We start from the raw sequence: 13,092 nt of genomic DNA, 5'->3' as shown, positions 1-13,092 counted from the left end.
ACATGCGGGGCGGGGCGGAAGCGATAAGCTGAGGGGGCACTGAGCGGGGGGGGCAGTGAGCCGGGGGGGAAGTGATGAGCTAAGGAGTAGTGGGGGGGGGGGAAGTGAGTTGGGGAGAGGCGGGGTTGTGGGGCAGTGAGCCGGGGGGGGGGGGAAGCGATAAGCTGAGGGGGCACTGAGCGGGGGGGCACTGAGCCGGGGAGGCAGTGATGGGGGAACGGGGGGGAAGTGAGTTGGGGGAGAGGCGGGGTTGTAGGGCAGAGAGCGGGGGGGAGGGGGGAAGTGATGAGCGGGAGCCTGCGGTGGGAGGGGCCGGGATGACCCAGGAAGGGGGGCACCAATCCTCTGACATCCATGGGGGAGGGGGTAAATAATATCACGTGACCCAAAAAAGGAGGCCGTGCGGCGCCTTAGCAACGATGCCTCGGCTCCGCCCCTTAGTAACCACTTCCCTCCTCGCCCCGCCCCGCCCTAACTCGAGGAAAGGTGACAAGCGACGCTCGCTGTAACGGACGCTGGGTGGTGACGTGAGCACGTACGGTGCGAGTGACGTGCTGCTCCCGGGCGGGCAGGCGGGCGGGGCCGGTTTGAACGCTGAGGAGACGGGGCAGAGCGGGGGCAGGTAACGGACTCGGGGGCCGGGTCGGGGCGGCGGCGGGCGGGCTGGGCCCCCGGGCGGTGGGGGAGGGGCCGGCGGGCTGTGAGGGGCCGGCACGAGGCCCGGGGGTGGGGCGGGGCCGGGCCGGCCTGGCCTGCGATGGCAGCTGCTCCCCTCCCGGGACACGCGTGTGGCCGCCCAGCGGGCAGGGCCGGGCGGGGGCTGCGGTGGCCGGGCCCTGCGAGGGCTGGTCGGTGTGGGACCCTCCGCTGCCGCCTTCCCTGCAGGCTGCCCCTGGGGGCCCGCGCCGTGGGCTGAGAGCTGAGAAGGGTGCGGGGCGGGGGGGCTCCTGCATGCTCTAGCGGTGCCCTTCCCGCAGCGTGGGGCCTGCGGGGTGTTTCCAGGGGTGACGCTGAACCACGGGAGAACTCCTAGCCGGTGCCAGTGAGCATCTAAGCGACGTGGACGTGCTGCCTTCCTTGCCTGGGAAGGGGAGTCCGGCTCCGGCCGCCCCGGGGTGGGGTGGGGTGGGGGGGCAGCACAAATTACATCACGTGTCAGTGTGAAAAGGAGACTCTGAGTGGCTCTTGCTTTTTGCTGCGGTGACTTCCCTGAAGGTTTGTATTGGGAAACTAGAGGGTGGCTACTGCTTATAGAGGTTGGTGGTGAGCAGCTTCCCTGAAGAGCGGTTTAATATTCTGTGGAATGGTTTAGTGGCCTCAGCCCTCTGGAGTGCACTAGCTATAATCCACTAGGAAACCTGCCTAGTAGTATAGTGGACTGTCCTTTTTGGCGCTCTTAGGGAAGATGGACAAGAGGACTGAACCGGTTCATTATAGAGGTGGTTCCTTTAGGTCAGGGTGGAAGCATACTAGGGGAAGTTTCGGTTGCCACTACCTGAGCTGTCTTCCATGTCCTTCACAAAATACTAAATCAACTACTCTCTGCTTCTGATGATGTGGGGTACTTCCAGCAGCTAGTTCTGTTACTTGGCAGTGTTAGAATCTGCTCTCTGTAGCAACAGGAGGGTGTAAATCCGGGTGTACACTACTGTTCTAATGAGTCAAGTCTGTAGCAGATCATATTCTAACCATACTTTAGTATGAAACTTTCATCTGTGGTTTCTATCTTTCAGAAAATGGCAGTTAATGTGTATTCTACTTCAGTGACCAGTGATAACTTGAGTCGACATGACATGCTTGCTTGGATCAACGAGTCTTTGCAGTTGAACCTGACAAAGATTGAACACCTGTGCTCAGGTAAGAGGGCCGATGACAGGGCACTGCTAGGGGTTTTAAGCGCATCTCTCTGATGGTGGCTATCAAAAGGTTAATAAGTGTGCAAAGTGACTGCAAGTATACAAGATATAGTAGTCTGTCACTGGGATCTTGCTTGATTTAAGACTTGCTAACCTGAACCCCAAACTATAGCTCCTAGTTGTGAGTACAAAGGATTGCTTCTATAGCTTTGTGGAACTTGAAGACTGCCTTAGAACATAGCTTTGAACTTTCAGCTCATTGCCTATTTCTTTTGACAACAGGGCTAAAGCTGGAAATTGTAAAACATGGTTATGATACGCCTCTAAACTGCCATAACTACATGGTTGGTTAAAATCCTAGTATAGACAAATCCATAGTCAGAGTTAATCTGTCATCTTGCATTATAACTTGGCTGTGAAACTGTCACTAAAACCCTGCATTTAATGTGAAAGGTGTATTTTAAGATACAGGACAAAAGTTCAGGAAAGGGAGAATAAAGTAATATCATTGGTGTGGAGAAGGGAAATTTCCTGGGAGAAACTGAATTCTAAAGAAGGAATTGAAATGGCTTTCATGGACAGGAAGTAGACTTTCCAAGCATCTTTCCATGTCAACACGAGAGAAAGATGGAAACTAGATTGTGGCCATCGTTTATAAATGGTGGTGGTGACCAACTTCTCTGAACAGCTGGTTACTAAAAAGATGAAAAGAAAAGTAAGGTGGAAGGCCTGGGAGGAGTTTAAGGATTGAACTGGGACAGCAGATGGGTAGGACTTTGAAGATGAGGTCAAGAAGCTCTAACTTAATGTGGTAAGGAGGCAAAGCCAACAAGGGGATTTGAGGTGATATAGTTGGACTTGAGAGGCTTTTGATATGGTGCTGTTTTGGATAGACTTGGAGGGGAAGAGAAGGGTTATGGTACTGAAGAGTCACATTTTAAAGGAATTAGTTGTGAAAATTGAAACAAAAGGGTATCTTTTGATGCTGATAAAAATGAAGTAACAGACCTCAAGACAGGATATGGGGAAGGGAAAAGGAGTTGAAGACTAAACCAAGGTTGTGAGCATGGGACACAGGAAAAGTAGTGGTAGATAAGGAAGGTGAAGAGGATCAGGAGAAAATAGTTCAGTTCTAGGAGGTGAGTTTGAGACAGTGGTAGGACATCCAGTAGGTGGGAAGCACGAAATTTCCTAGGTTGACAAAGGAGGTGCAGAAGTTGAGGTACATTTGGGAATTGTCAGCAGAGTTTGTGTCTGAATCCATGGAAACAAACTAGTACAGAGAAGTAGAAAGGCGAATGAGGTGCTAATTTATAAGCTGCAAAAATGGTCAGCAAGGGTAGAAAGAACCAAAAATACAGTGTTACGAGAACCAAAGAGCTGAGTTACCCAGTGTCTAAGGTTTTAAATCAAAATAAGAATACTTTTGGATTGCTGGTGACTTTCATTTAGGACCAGAGGATTTGGAACTCCATGAGGACTTTGCCTTGAGGAGTGAGAGAACCTACATCAGCTTCTGCAGAATCTTGATTCATTTTTACAGGTCTTAGATCCTACCACTCACAGTTGCAAAGAAAAACTTTCAAATGTATACTTGCTATAAACTGCGTAGTGTCACTTTCCGGTGTTTGCAGACAGACTTCTCCACTGCTGCTGCTCATTTCTCTACAGAGTGAAATAAGCAAGATGAAACAGCTTCACTGCTGTTCCATGAAAACTGATTGGTCATGTCAACTTCCTGGGAAATGTCATGAACTTCCAGCAGAGGCAGACACTGGAGTTATTCACTGAATAGGGGAAAAAGATGCTGGAGGATTCAGTTGCAGACACTTCTTTCCTACCTTAATTTTCACTATCAGGAGGCTGTGGAGAAGGGAGAAGAAGCTCTCCTCCAATAACAGGAGGAGATGGTGGGAGCCCCCAAGCAGGAACAGCACCCTGATTGAATTTCCTGCATTCTCCACCTTCCTAACAGCTGCAGGCATGACTAGACCACACATTAGGACTGAAGGCAAAAGGGAACTTGGAATTCTATGTTCTTGGCAGTTAAACAGACTTCTTACAAACGTTCCACAAAAGTCTGTCCCACATACCACCTGTCTTGGTATGACAGGTCAGGGTGTTTGGCTTCTGTTGCCACCAATGAATGTGGACGTGGACTCCTCTGGTATGTCAGGAAAAAAATAACTCCTCTAAGATAGGCACCTACCATGTATGTGGCATGAACTGTTATAACTAGTTAACCTTCCAAACCTATTACTAAATACATATTACCTCTGCAGCCAACAATAAGGGCTAGAAACTTTTTTTTAAATTAAAATCTTTGCAGAATCTAAGATAATACTTGCTGGGGAAAGAATTCTATTTTTTTCTGAGTGAGTGGATTCTCCTCCTGCCCCCCCAAGTTCTAATTGTAGTTATGAGGGGACTGGAAGGGAATGAGAGGTCTTCGAGGTGGGTGGAATGAAGCCCTGGCTTTTTTGTTACTTTTATTATGTCTGGATTTTTGTTAGGGAGTGAGGATTGATATGGCCTTTTAACTCCCAGGGCATCAAGAGCTATGGATAAGTGCTGTTTGTTTTATTTATTTATTCATTCTAATTTCTAAAATAATCTTTAATTTATTCACTAGGTTGAGAACCAAGTTTTCTTGCCTATCTATCCCGTGCAACCCCACTGAGTTTATTGTTGCAGGCCTGTCATGGTGCAGATCTTAGTTACATGTCCAACTAGTATGCTCACTTAGAGAGTTATGGAGGCAATGTTATAAGGGTTCAAATCATAACAGGGACCATCTTATATCCTTCATATTTCCTCTCTCTTGCAGTAAATAGTCTGCCCAGAAGTCTCTGCTTCTGACTGACTTTGAATAAGATGTTGTAGCCATGTTGGTCCCAGGATTTTAGAGAGACAAGGTGGGTGAGGTGTAATGTCTTTTATTGGACCAACTTCTGTTGATGAACGAGACAAGCTTCTGAGCTACACCTGAAGAAGAATTCTGTGTAGCTTGAAAGCTTCTCTTTTTCCCCAAAAGAAGTTGGTCCAATAAAAGATACTACCTCACCCAACTTCTCTTTGTATAAAATGGCTTTATGGAAACATTCTGTTTTTTCTTGGCAGGTGCTGCCTACTGTCAGTTTCTGGACATGCTCTTCCCTGGTTCGGTAGCACTCAAGAAAGTGAAATTTCAAGCAAAGTTGGAACATGAATACATTCAAAACTTCAAGATTCTACAAGCAGGTTTTAAGCGAATGGGTGTTGACAAAGTAAGCTGGAATTGTAATTGGTACTCCTTGCATTGGGTGCATGCAATTTAGTTTCAGGTCATCAGTACTGCCAGCTGCACAGCTGTATGAACCCTATGGCTTAGACCTGGATTTCTGTTTACATCTAGGTGTCTGCCAATCATCAGCTTAGATGACAGTACTTACCCTTCCAACTTCCCCAAATTGGAAACTTTGCTGCTAGGTTTGGATTTCTGGCTCTTACTAACTGAATGAGTTTCACTACCTGAAACATACATGCTTGTTTACAGACCACTGTTAAACTCTTCTTCTCACTGCAGTTGAGCTTCCTGCTCTGTTTGTGCCAGACATGTGGCTACAACCAATTGGTATGGTAGTCCCAAGGACTGCAAGTTGTACTTCTTCCCACAAATTCCAAGCAGCTGTAGAGTAGATATGTGAAAGTGGTGCTTTCAAGCAATATCAGTACAAGGTTTCAGAATTAGCATGTCAATGTTATCTCTTATTTTGAGGGAACCTCATCTAAGGGTGACTAGATAGGCGCACTGCATGGGTATAGAGAATGGGCTAAGACTACTATTTAGTGTGACAACTGCATTAGTTTGTGCAGGTCTTGTCTAGTAAGAACTGGGCTGGACTGCTATGTCTCAAATCACTGACTAACCAGCAGATGGCTAGCCTTGGTCATTGCCCATTTGGACTGACCCCATACTGGTTGTCTATAGGGAGGTTTTTAATAATTCTCTGGCTTTCTTCTCGCAGGGTGGGGTGGGGGAGAGGGGGAACCACCCCAAAACTGGGTGTTGAGTGTGTGGGGAGGTGGGCCAACAGGTGAGACTTGGAATGAAGTTAAGATATTAGAGTAGGGAGAGATGGATGGACTTCAGCAGAGGAGGAACAAATTTGACATTGGAACTCATTGCAGAGATTGCCTAATGGTATAAGATGTGATAGTCGCCACTCAACTTTAATGGTCCAACTATCTCTCCATTCCAACGAGTGGAGAAAAATCTTTGACCACTCCTGTGTTTAAATATATAAGAGAAATCTTCCCTGGACTTGGACCACAGATTGTGCTCAGGATTGTGTAAATGCAATCTGTCACTTTGTAGAGCTTGCTCTTTGCTCTCAGAACATTTCCCTCTGTTTAACCAGCTTTATTTCCCCCTCCCCCAGATAATCCCTGTGGACAAACTAGTGAAAGGAAAATTTCAGGACAATTTTGAATTTGTTCAGTGGTTCAAAAAATTTTTTGATGCAAACTATGATGGGAAAGAGTATGACCCTGTTGCAGCTCGACAAGGCCAAGAAACAGCTCCAGCACCCACCCTTGTTGCTCCAGTACTGAACAAACCCAAGAAAGCTCTCAGTTCCAGCAGTGCAGGTAAAGGAAACATTGACGGTCTTCTGAAAGTCTTTCTAATTGATAAGAGCTTCAGTAACCTAAATAGCAAAACTGACTCATTGCTTAATTTCAGTGCATTAAATTGTGGTAGTTTCATAGCTTGCTTCTATTTCACAAAGATTCCAGTCTCTTAAAACACAGAATCAAATCGTGATACATATGCCTGAGATCACACTGTAGTGCTAAACTTCTTATCTCATGGAGGATAGGAAGCTCTTTTCCGTGTGAGACACTTAATCTGTAGGTTTGGCATGGCAGGCATCTTCAGGTCAGATAGTGTGTAACCATTAGAATTGCTATACCTCTTCTAGATGACAGTTACCTGGGAGCCACAGAAGTGAAGGCTGCAAGAACAGATGCTTCTTCCTTAAAGAAAATGGCGATGATTGGTACCAACACTCTTGCCAGGGAGAAGGGACACTTCACATGGGGAGCTTGGGGCATTTCTTGCTACATTACGCTGGCTTTCAAATTCTTCACTGTTCTATCTAAGCATGGATGGAAATAACTCCTATGGGGACTTGGTTCTAAAAATGATTAGGCTTAGAATTAACACTGCATCTTACCTTCTAGCTCCTCAGAGGCCTATTGTTACTCAGAGAACCACAGCAGCTCCTAAAACTGGCACTGGAATGGTTAAAAAGGCTCCCGTAGGAATAGTAGAGGATGAATCAGCAGAGCTGATCCAGCAGGTGAGTGTTAAACCTGTGGACTGTCAGGTGAAGTGAAAGTGCTTTAGATTAATCTACATGAATCTTTATTTAAGTTAAGAAATGACTGGGTCTTGGAAATATAGCAAATAATTCAAATTCCTTTTGCAGCATGGCACACACACACACTAACTTAAATCTATTACATGCTGATACTTCATCCTGCTGCGCTGTTGCAGATATCTAGCAGCATTGCAGTTAAACTATGAATGGCTGTTGCTATGCTGCAGTGTGAGATGTCATGGGTCACACTGTTAGAAGCTAAACTGACCTCATGTAAATGGTAATTTAGCCTCTAAAAGAATAAGCCCTGCAGACGTTTGGGTTTTTATCTGTATAAAGTAGCGATCCCTTAGCATTAGCAAAGAGAACCACCCCTCGTGTGAATTGGACGTCTAACACAGAAATAGAACATATGAGCTAAACTGAGTGTTAGTAATAGACCAGTGCAGGTCTTGATTATTCCCAAAGTGCTCTCATACATCACAAAAATCTGTTTTTTTTGTGAACTATGAGAATCTTGCTTTCTGAGTAAATGCTTTGTGCACTTCTCTCTGGTGGAGAAATGATCATGTGTGACTATCTTTGGCAGATCAATGTATTGAAACTTACTGTTGAAGATCTGGAGAAGGAGAGGGACTTCTATTTTGGCAAACTGAGAAATATCGAATTGATCTGCCAAGAGAATGAAGGGGAGAGTGATCCAGTGTTGCAGAGGATTGTGGAAATTCTTTATGCAACAGATGTAAGTCTGCCTTTACATAAACTACTAGTTGGCAAGCGGGCGAATTTTCTCTAACTAGAAGTCTTCCATGGGGCCAATGTCCAATCTTGCTTGCTTCTATGTGCTTTGGGGCAGGCATCTTTTGTACTAAAGCTCTAGATAGCATCCTTGTGGTTACGCCGGAGATTGTCTGAATAGAAAACTACTTGAAATTCCGTGACAACTGGATCCAAGATCTGAGAGGAAAAATCTTTCTAGTATCATAACTGGTCTTTCATAAGTGAGTGTATACCTCCTTGACAGTATCCCAAGTAAAACTGCAGGGAAGGGTATGTGCAACCAGTTGGATCAGTAGGCCTGATTTGACACCTGCTTCCATTAATATATTCTTTCTTTCCCCCTTCAGGAAGGCTTTGTGATACCTGACGAAGGAGCACCACAAGAGGAACAAGAAGAGTATTAACAGTCCATATACTGTACCAGCAGAGCAGGAACATCAGAATTCTTTGCCCCAAATCATGTGCTTAACTGTAAAATACTCCACTTTATTATTAGAGGACTCACTGGTTTCTTTTCATAAGTAAAAAGTACCTCTTCTTAAAGTGCACTTTGCAGAAGTTTTACTCTTTTCCAATGGGTTTGAGTTAGGAGCTCTTTTTCACTTCGTAGCAAAACAGTATTAACATCTAGTTGGTATATTTAGGGAACAAGAGGTTGAATATTTTGATGCTTGCTGCGGAATTATTTGGTTGTTGGTAAAACATTGGTTTGTGGAAAGTCTTTTCTTCTGTACCTTACTGAGGTGGAGTGTGTAATAGAGAAACTAAACACTGACTCACGGAAAGATTGTGTTAATGTGAAATTGCAGCAGAGAACTTTTAATAAAAATGCCTTAAGAGTATTTAAAATATGCTTCCATATGCCAAATTATAAAGTAATGTGACAGGAGATTTTATGTGCTTCATACTGGGGTTAGAAAGTGTCTAACTTACACTGCTGTCTGGGAGGCCTTGTGCGGCATAGTGACTACTCAAAAGGGGCTAGTAAAATAAAACTCCCTCCCTGTGTAAAGCCGCTCACTAAGTGGTTAGTTCTCAATGACAAAATAGGCCTTAATGCTGCTTGTTACAATACTGGAGTGAGTATGAAGAGCTCAGACAAACATGCAAAATTATCTTGAGTGCTAAATCCTTCTCTGGCATTGTGGCTAACAACTTTGCCAAACTCATGTACTATATTTTCTGAGAACATGGATCTAGTCGTATTGCCTAGAAGGTTCTTCAAAAGTTTCTCACTTCACTCTCTGGATCATTTTTCTACTTGTCCTGTCTCCCTTTATTTTTGTGGTGTCCTTTCTGGTATGTTTGTTTCTGGTTTCCTCTTCTCTCCCCCATCCTAGAGTACTGGTTAAACCAATGGATCTAATAGAACTTGCGTTATGCAAGTGTCTCGGTTGTATTAAAGGGAGTGAGTGGGTTGAGGATATACCTATTTTGTGGCTGTTGGGAAGTCTTCCTCAGCCCTTGGTGTATCTTAATAGTGATACTTGCCAGTACAGTAACCTTCTGGGGACAAAACTAATGTTAGCTAATAGAAAAGCTAATGTTGCAGAAAATACAGTACCCAGACTAACTTAATATTAATATTTAAGATACTTTATTCTTGAACTGTCCCTTCCTTTGCTATCAAGTTCCTCTCATTGCTGTTTGTGTTTGGCAAGATCCCACAGGACACCTGATCCACCCACACTGAGTCTAATCAGTCCTGATGTGCTTGTATGCATTTGTTTCTGGTTGTAGCTTGTCCTAAAATGTGTGTAGAAGGCAAGCATTTATTGTAACTGTTGTGTAGTGCATGAATCTTTGTGAAATTCAGAGGAAAACCCAATTTCAGTGAATGCCAAAAAAAAAAAAAAAAAGCAAGTAACTAGCCATTGTTTAAAATTCCAGTGGTGCTATTTCTCTTGTGGCCTTCTAGACTTTTGTTGCCCTAAAATTCCATTTTACTGAAAAACCATATTCCACCTGGATTTTTCTTGACAGGGTTTTTTCTACTTTAAGCCGTTTCTAAATAAAGTTCTGTATTTCAAGAGTGTCATGTCTGCTGGAGTCGTCATGTTCTGGGGATATGATTAGATTAAGCAAAGGATCCTGGTATTTTCAGTCTGAAGCTACACAACTTGCAACATTGGCCTTCATCCTCCAATCATAGCTCCTTTCCTCGCTCAAATTACTGCTGCAATAATTTTTCTTGGGGCTCACCTGTATTCTGTTGGGAGAGAACTTCTTTTCGTATGTTAGGCTTACAGTGAATACAAATCATAGTTGGACTGTAGGTTTCCCCTTCCTTTGGTGTAATGTAGTGGTGCATTGTGACAGCAATATTGGTCTGTTTTTCTTTGTATCTGACTTGTGACGTCTAATGCATTGCATTACTAGAACACCAAAGTTAAAAGAATACCATGTTTTTGACCTTAGGTTCTGTCACCAGCTCTGAGCAAACATAATCTCTTGTAATGTAGTCATCTTGTTAAGCTTGCCGTAAATTTCAGTGAGCCAAGCTTTAATGTTAGACAAGAACTAACTAGCTTCTGCAGAAACAAATGCTAATGTGGCATGTCTAGCCTTTTAAAAGTTCTGACAAATCCCCCAAAGTCTTGCCAGTATTCATGCAGGCAAACTTTGGAATGGTCCATTGAAGTCTTATCCTAAGGAATAGTTATTAATGGCAACAAAACTAGTACTGCAGTGTGAAAGTGCATTGGTAAAATGGGGTTTTGATGCACATAAAATCTTCTCTACCATTACTTATTTGGTATTAGGTGAAAAATTTACTATCTTTCAACTGCTGATACCTGTGTACATCACTCTGTTATCCTTTCTGCATACTCAAGGCAAAGTAGCAACATGTGGCTTGTGTGACCTGCCATGGGAAATAACATTTTTAGGCTTTCCACATTTTGTGAAGGGTCAGCTACGTGCTATGGATCATTGTGGTTTCACCTTTGTATTGCAAGATCCCACCTGGTGAGGAGCGAGGATGGATCCATGTTTACCATGACACTAGATGAGTTGCGCTGTGATCAATTTGACCTCTGCTTCTGCCAAAAGCAAACAAATCTCTTAAGCTAAAGGGGAGGGAATGATGGGAATCGTAGAAATACTACTGGTGCTCCTTGACCACAAAATTGACCACAACTCAGTGTGGAAGCTTTCAATCTTGCAAGTCAAAGTCCTGTGAAATTTCAGATTGCTGCATCATTCTCTAATATACCAAGAAATGACAAGTCGTAAATAAAATTTGGAAATTCATAATACAGGTAACTTATTTACAAGTTTGTATCATAGACTTTTTGTGCAGTCTTTTATAATTTCCTTGCTGGAAAGCAGATAACCAGAATAAACTTAAAACTCAAGTGGCTACTCTGACCTGGTACGGCATTGGTTGATAGATGTTAAGTGCTTTTCTGCTGGAATGACTATTTCAGAAAACAACCAACCTTTCTTAGATTTAGTTTTATCGGTTATCTGAAACAAACAAGATAGAACAACCAAAAGCTTATATCTGTCTTTCTGCACCCCACGTGTCTTACAGGTGTGCACTCAGATTTTTTAACTTAATTGTTCAATCTTTTCAAAATTCCTGGTTTGCAATGACAATTCTTACTGTAACTGTTAAAAGGCTCCAAATAAAAGCCAAGAATTTACATCACTCATTTGTCTATTACTATTTAATGTGACCACTGTTTCACTGACAAATGATACCCTGTTGTTGCTTTTGATGTTAGAACACACAACACATTTATGGAATTGGCTGAAGTTGAACTAGTACTTGGGGATCCTCTTAGCCTGGTGATTTGAGCACTGCTGGGAGCTCGGAAGTAGTTCTGATCATAGCTCTCTCCTGCGCTTACTAAGATGGGGTTATATCTCAGAGGGTTTGAGGATTAGCTGGGAATTGTTTGTACAGTGCTCTGACTAAAATTATGTAAGTCTTCAGAACCCAGTTTAAAGAAAAATGGCACTATGCAATGCTCTATGAATTTCTGAGCTTAGTAATGACAATTATGCAGCTATTCCGTTCATTAGTGTAAACAGCTCATCTACACTTGTGCAATTAAGAACCTTGGCCCATTGTGCAGGAAACTCTTAAACTGTAGTCAGATTGCTTCTACAGCACTGAAGGCATAATGTGTAAGTACTGAAGTCTTCTAATACTGCCCACGCATGGGCTGCAATACATCTACTCTGGCAGAATGGGGCTCTTAAACAGATGCCTGCCATGTGGATTATAGTCTTGTGATATGGAGCAGAGGATGACAGCAGCCCACCTAGTCATTGTAAGATAAACTCCTGCATTTTGGTTAAAAGAGGGTGCCAGTCCCTTGTTTCTGGAAATTGCTTGACTTTCCAGAGCAGCTTCATTATATTGTTACAAAAGATGGCAGCAGTTTGTATGTAACTAAGAGCAAACTGAAGTCTTAAATGTCAGAGACCTTCCAGAGCAGCATAGCTTAGATGTGATGCTTTCAGCTTAGAATTACCAGGTATAAAATCATGGCTGAGGTGTTTTTTTTCTTTCTCCTTTGCTGCTTTTTCTTACAAGTTGGGTGGTATAATTGATTAAAAAATTATTCTCTGAGTTCCATCTTTGAAAGATAACTTAATTTTTCCCTTTGCAGATCATCTTTGGGTTTTGACATATGAAGATTCGAAAGGACTTAAAAACCGGAGCTCTTATCCAGATAAATTATGTGTTGGTGGAGGATCCCTAATGGCCTGTATGCGTTCTTCTGCTTTTCTCCCTTCCCTGGTTATAGGACTCTTCTCAGGATTAGTGCAGTGTCTGTGTCTTGCGCTCCCTGTGTTATGGTGGAAGAGCTTTATGAAAGGTGCTGGTCTAGCAACACCTCTTGCTCATTAACAATTCCTGTGAAATTAGGATTGGTGCTGGGGGCCCACGATTGGATTCTGCAGCCACTTGTTTTATTAGATGGGGGTAGTTTGTGCCAGCTGTGATGACCAAATAGAAATTTCTCTGCTTCCTTTACTATGGTGGCATATTCCTATGAAAAGCCTTTGTTCTGTTATTGGATTGGTTCAGAGCATACTTTGTCCTCCTGACATTCTAGCTTTCTTTTTATGGGCTTCAT

General features: G+C 43.4%; 1 protein-coding gene across 4 annotated transcripts; it reads left to right on the top strand.

Moving 5' to 3' along the window:
* Positions 1 to 469: 469 nt before the first annotated feature.
* MAPRE1 (microtubule associated protein RP/EB family member 1) lies at positions 470 to 11,651 on the top strand. Of its 4 annotated transcripts, none has more exons than XM_044985608.1 (8): positions 470 to 622; positions 1,734 to 1,857; positions 4,977 to 5,122; positions 6,278 to 6,485; positions 6,818 to 6,895; positions 7,080 to 7,198; positions 7,809 to 7,961; positions 8,347 to 11,651. In XM_044985608.1, the coding sequence occupies exons 2-8, from the start codon at positions 1,737 to 1,739 to the stop codon at positions 8,401 to 8,403; spliced, it is 882 nt and encodes a 293-aa protein (XP_044841543.1). In that variant the 5' UTR covers positions 470 to 622; positions 1,734 to 1,736; the 3' UTR covers positions 8,404 to 11,651. The 4 variants fall into 4 exon arrangements, with proteins under 4 accessions (XP_044841543.1, XP_044841546.1, XP_044841544.1 ...); XM_044985609.1 differs by lacking the exon at positions 470 to 622 and adding an exon at positions 1,098 to 1,215; XM_044985611.1 differs by lacking the exon at positions 6,818 to 6,895 and having other exon boundaries at positions 471 to 622.
* Positions 11,652 to 13,092: the final 1,441 nt, after the last annotated feature.

Source organism: Mauremys mutica, chromosome 13, assembly GCF_020497125.1.
Source record: "Mauremys mutica isolate MM-2020 ecotype Southern chromosome 13, ASM2049712v1, whole genome shotgun sequence".
NCBI lineage: Eukaryota > Metazoa > Chordata > Testudines > Geoemydidae > Mauremys > Mauremys mutica.
The sequence above is the reverse complement of the archived record's forward strand: the minus strand, read 5'-3'. Positions and strand labels throughout refer to the sequence as shown.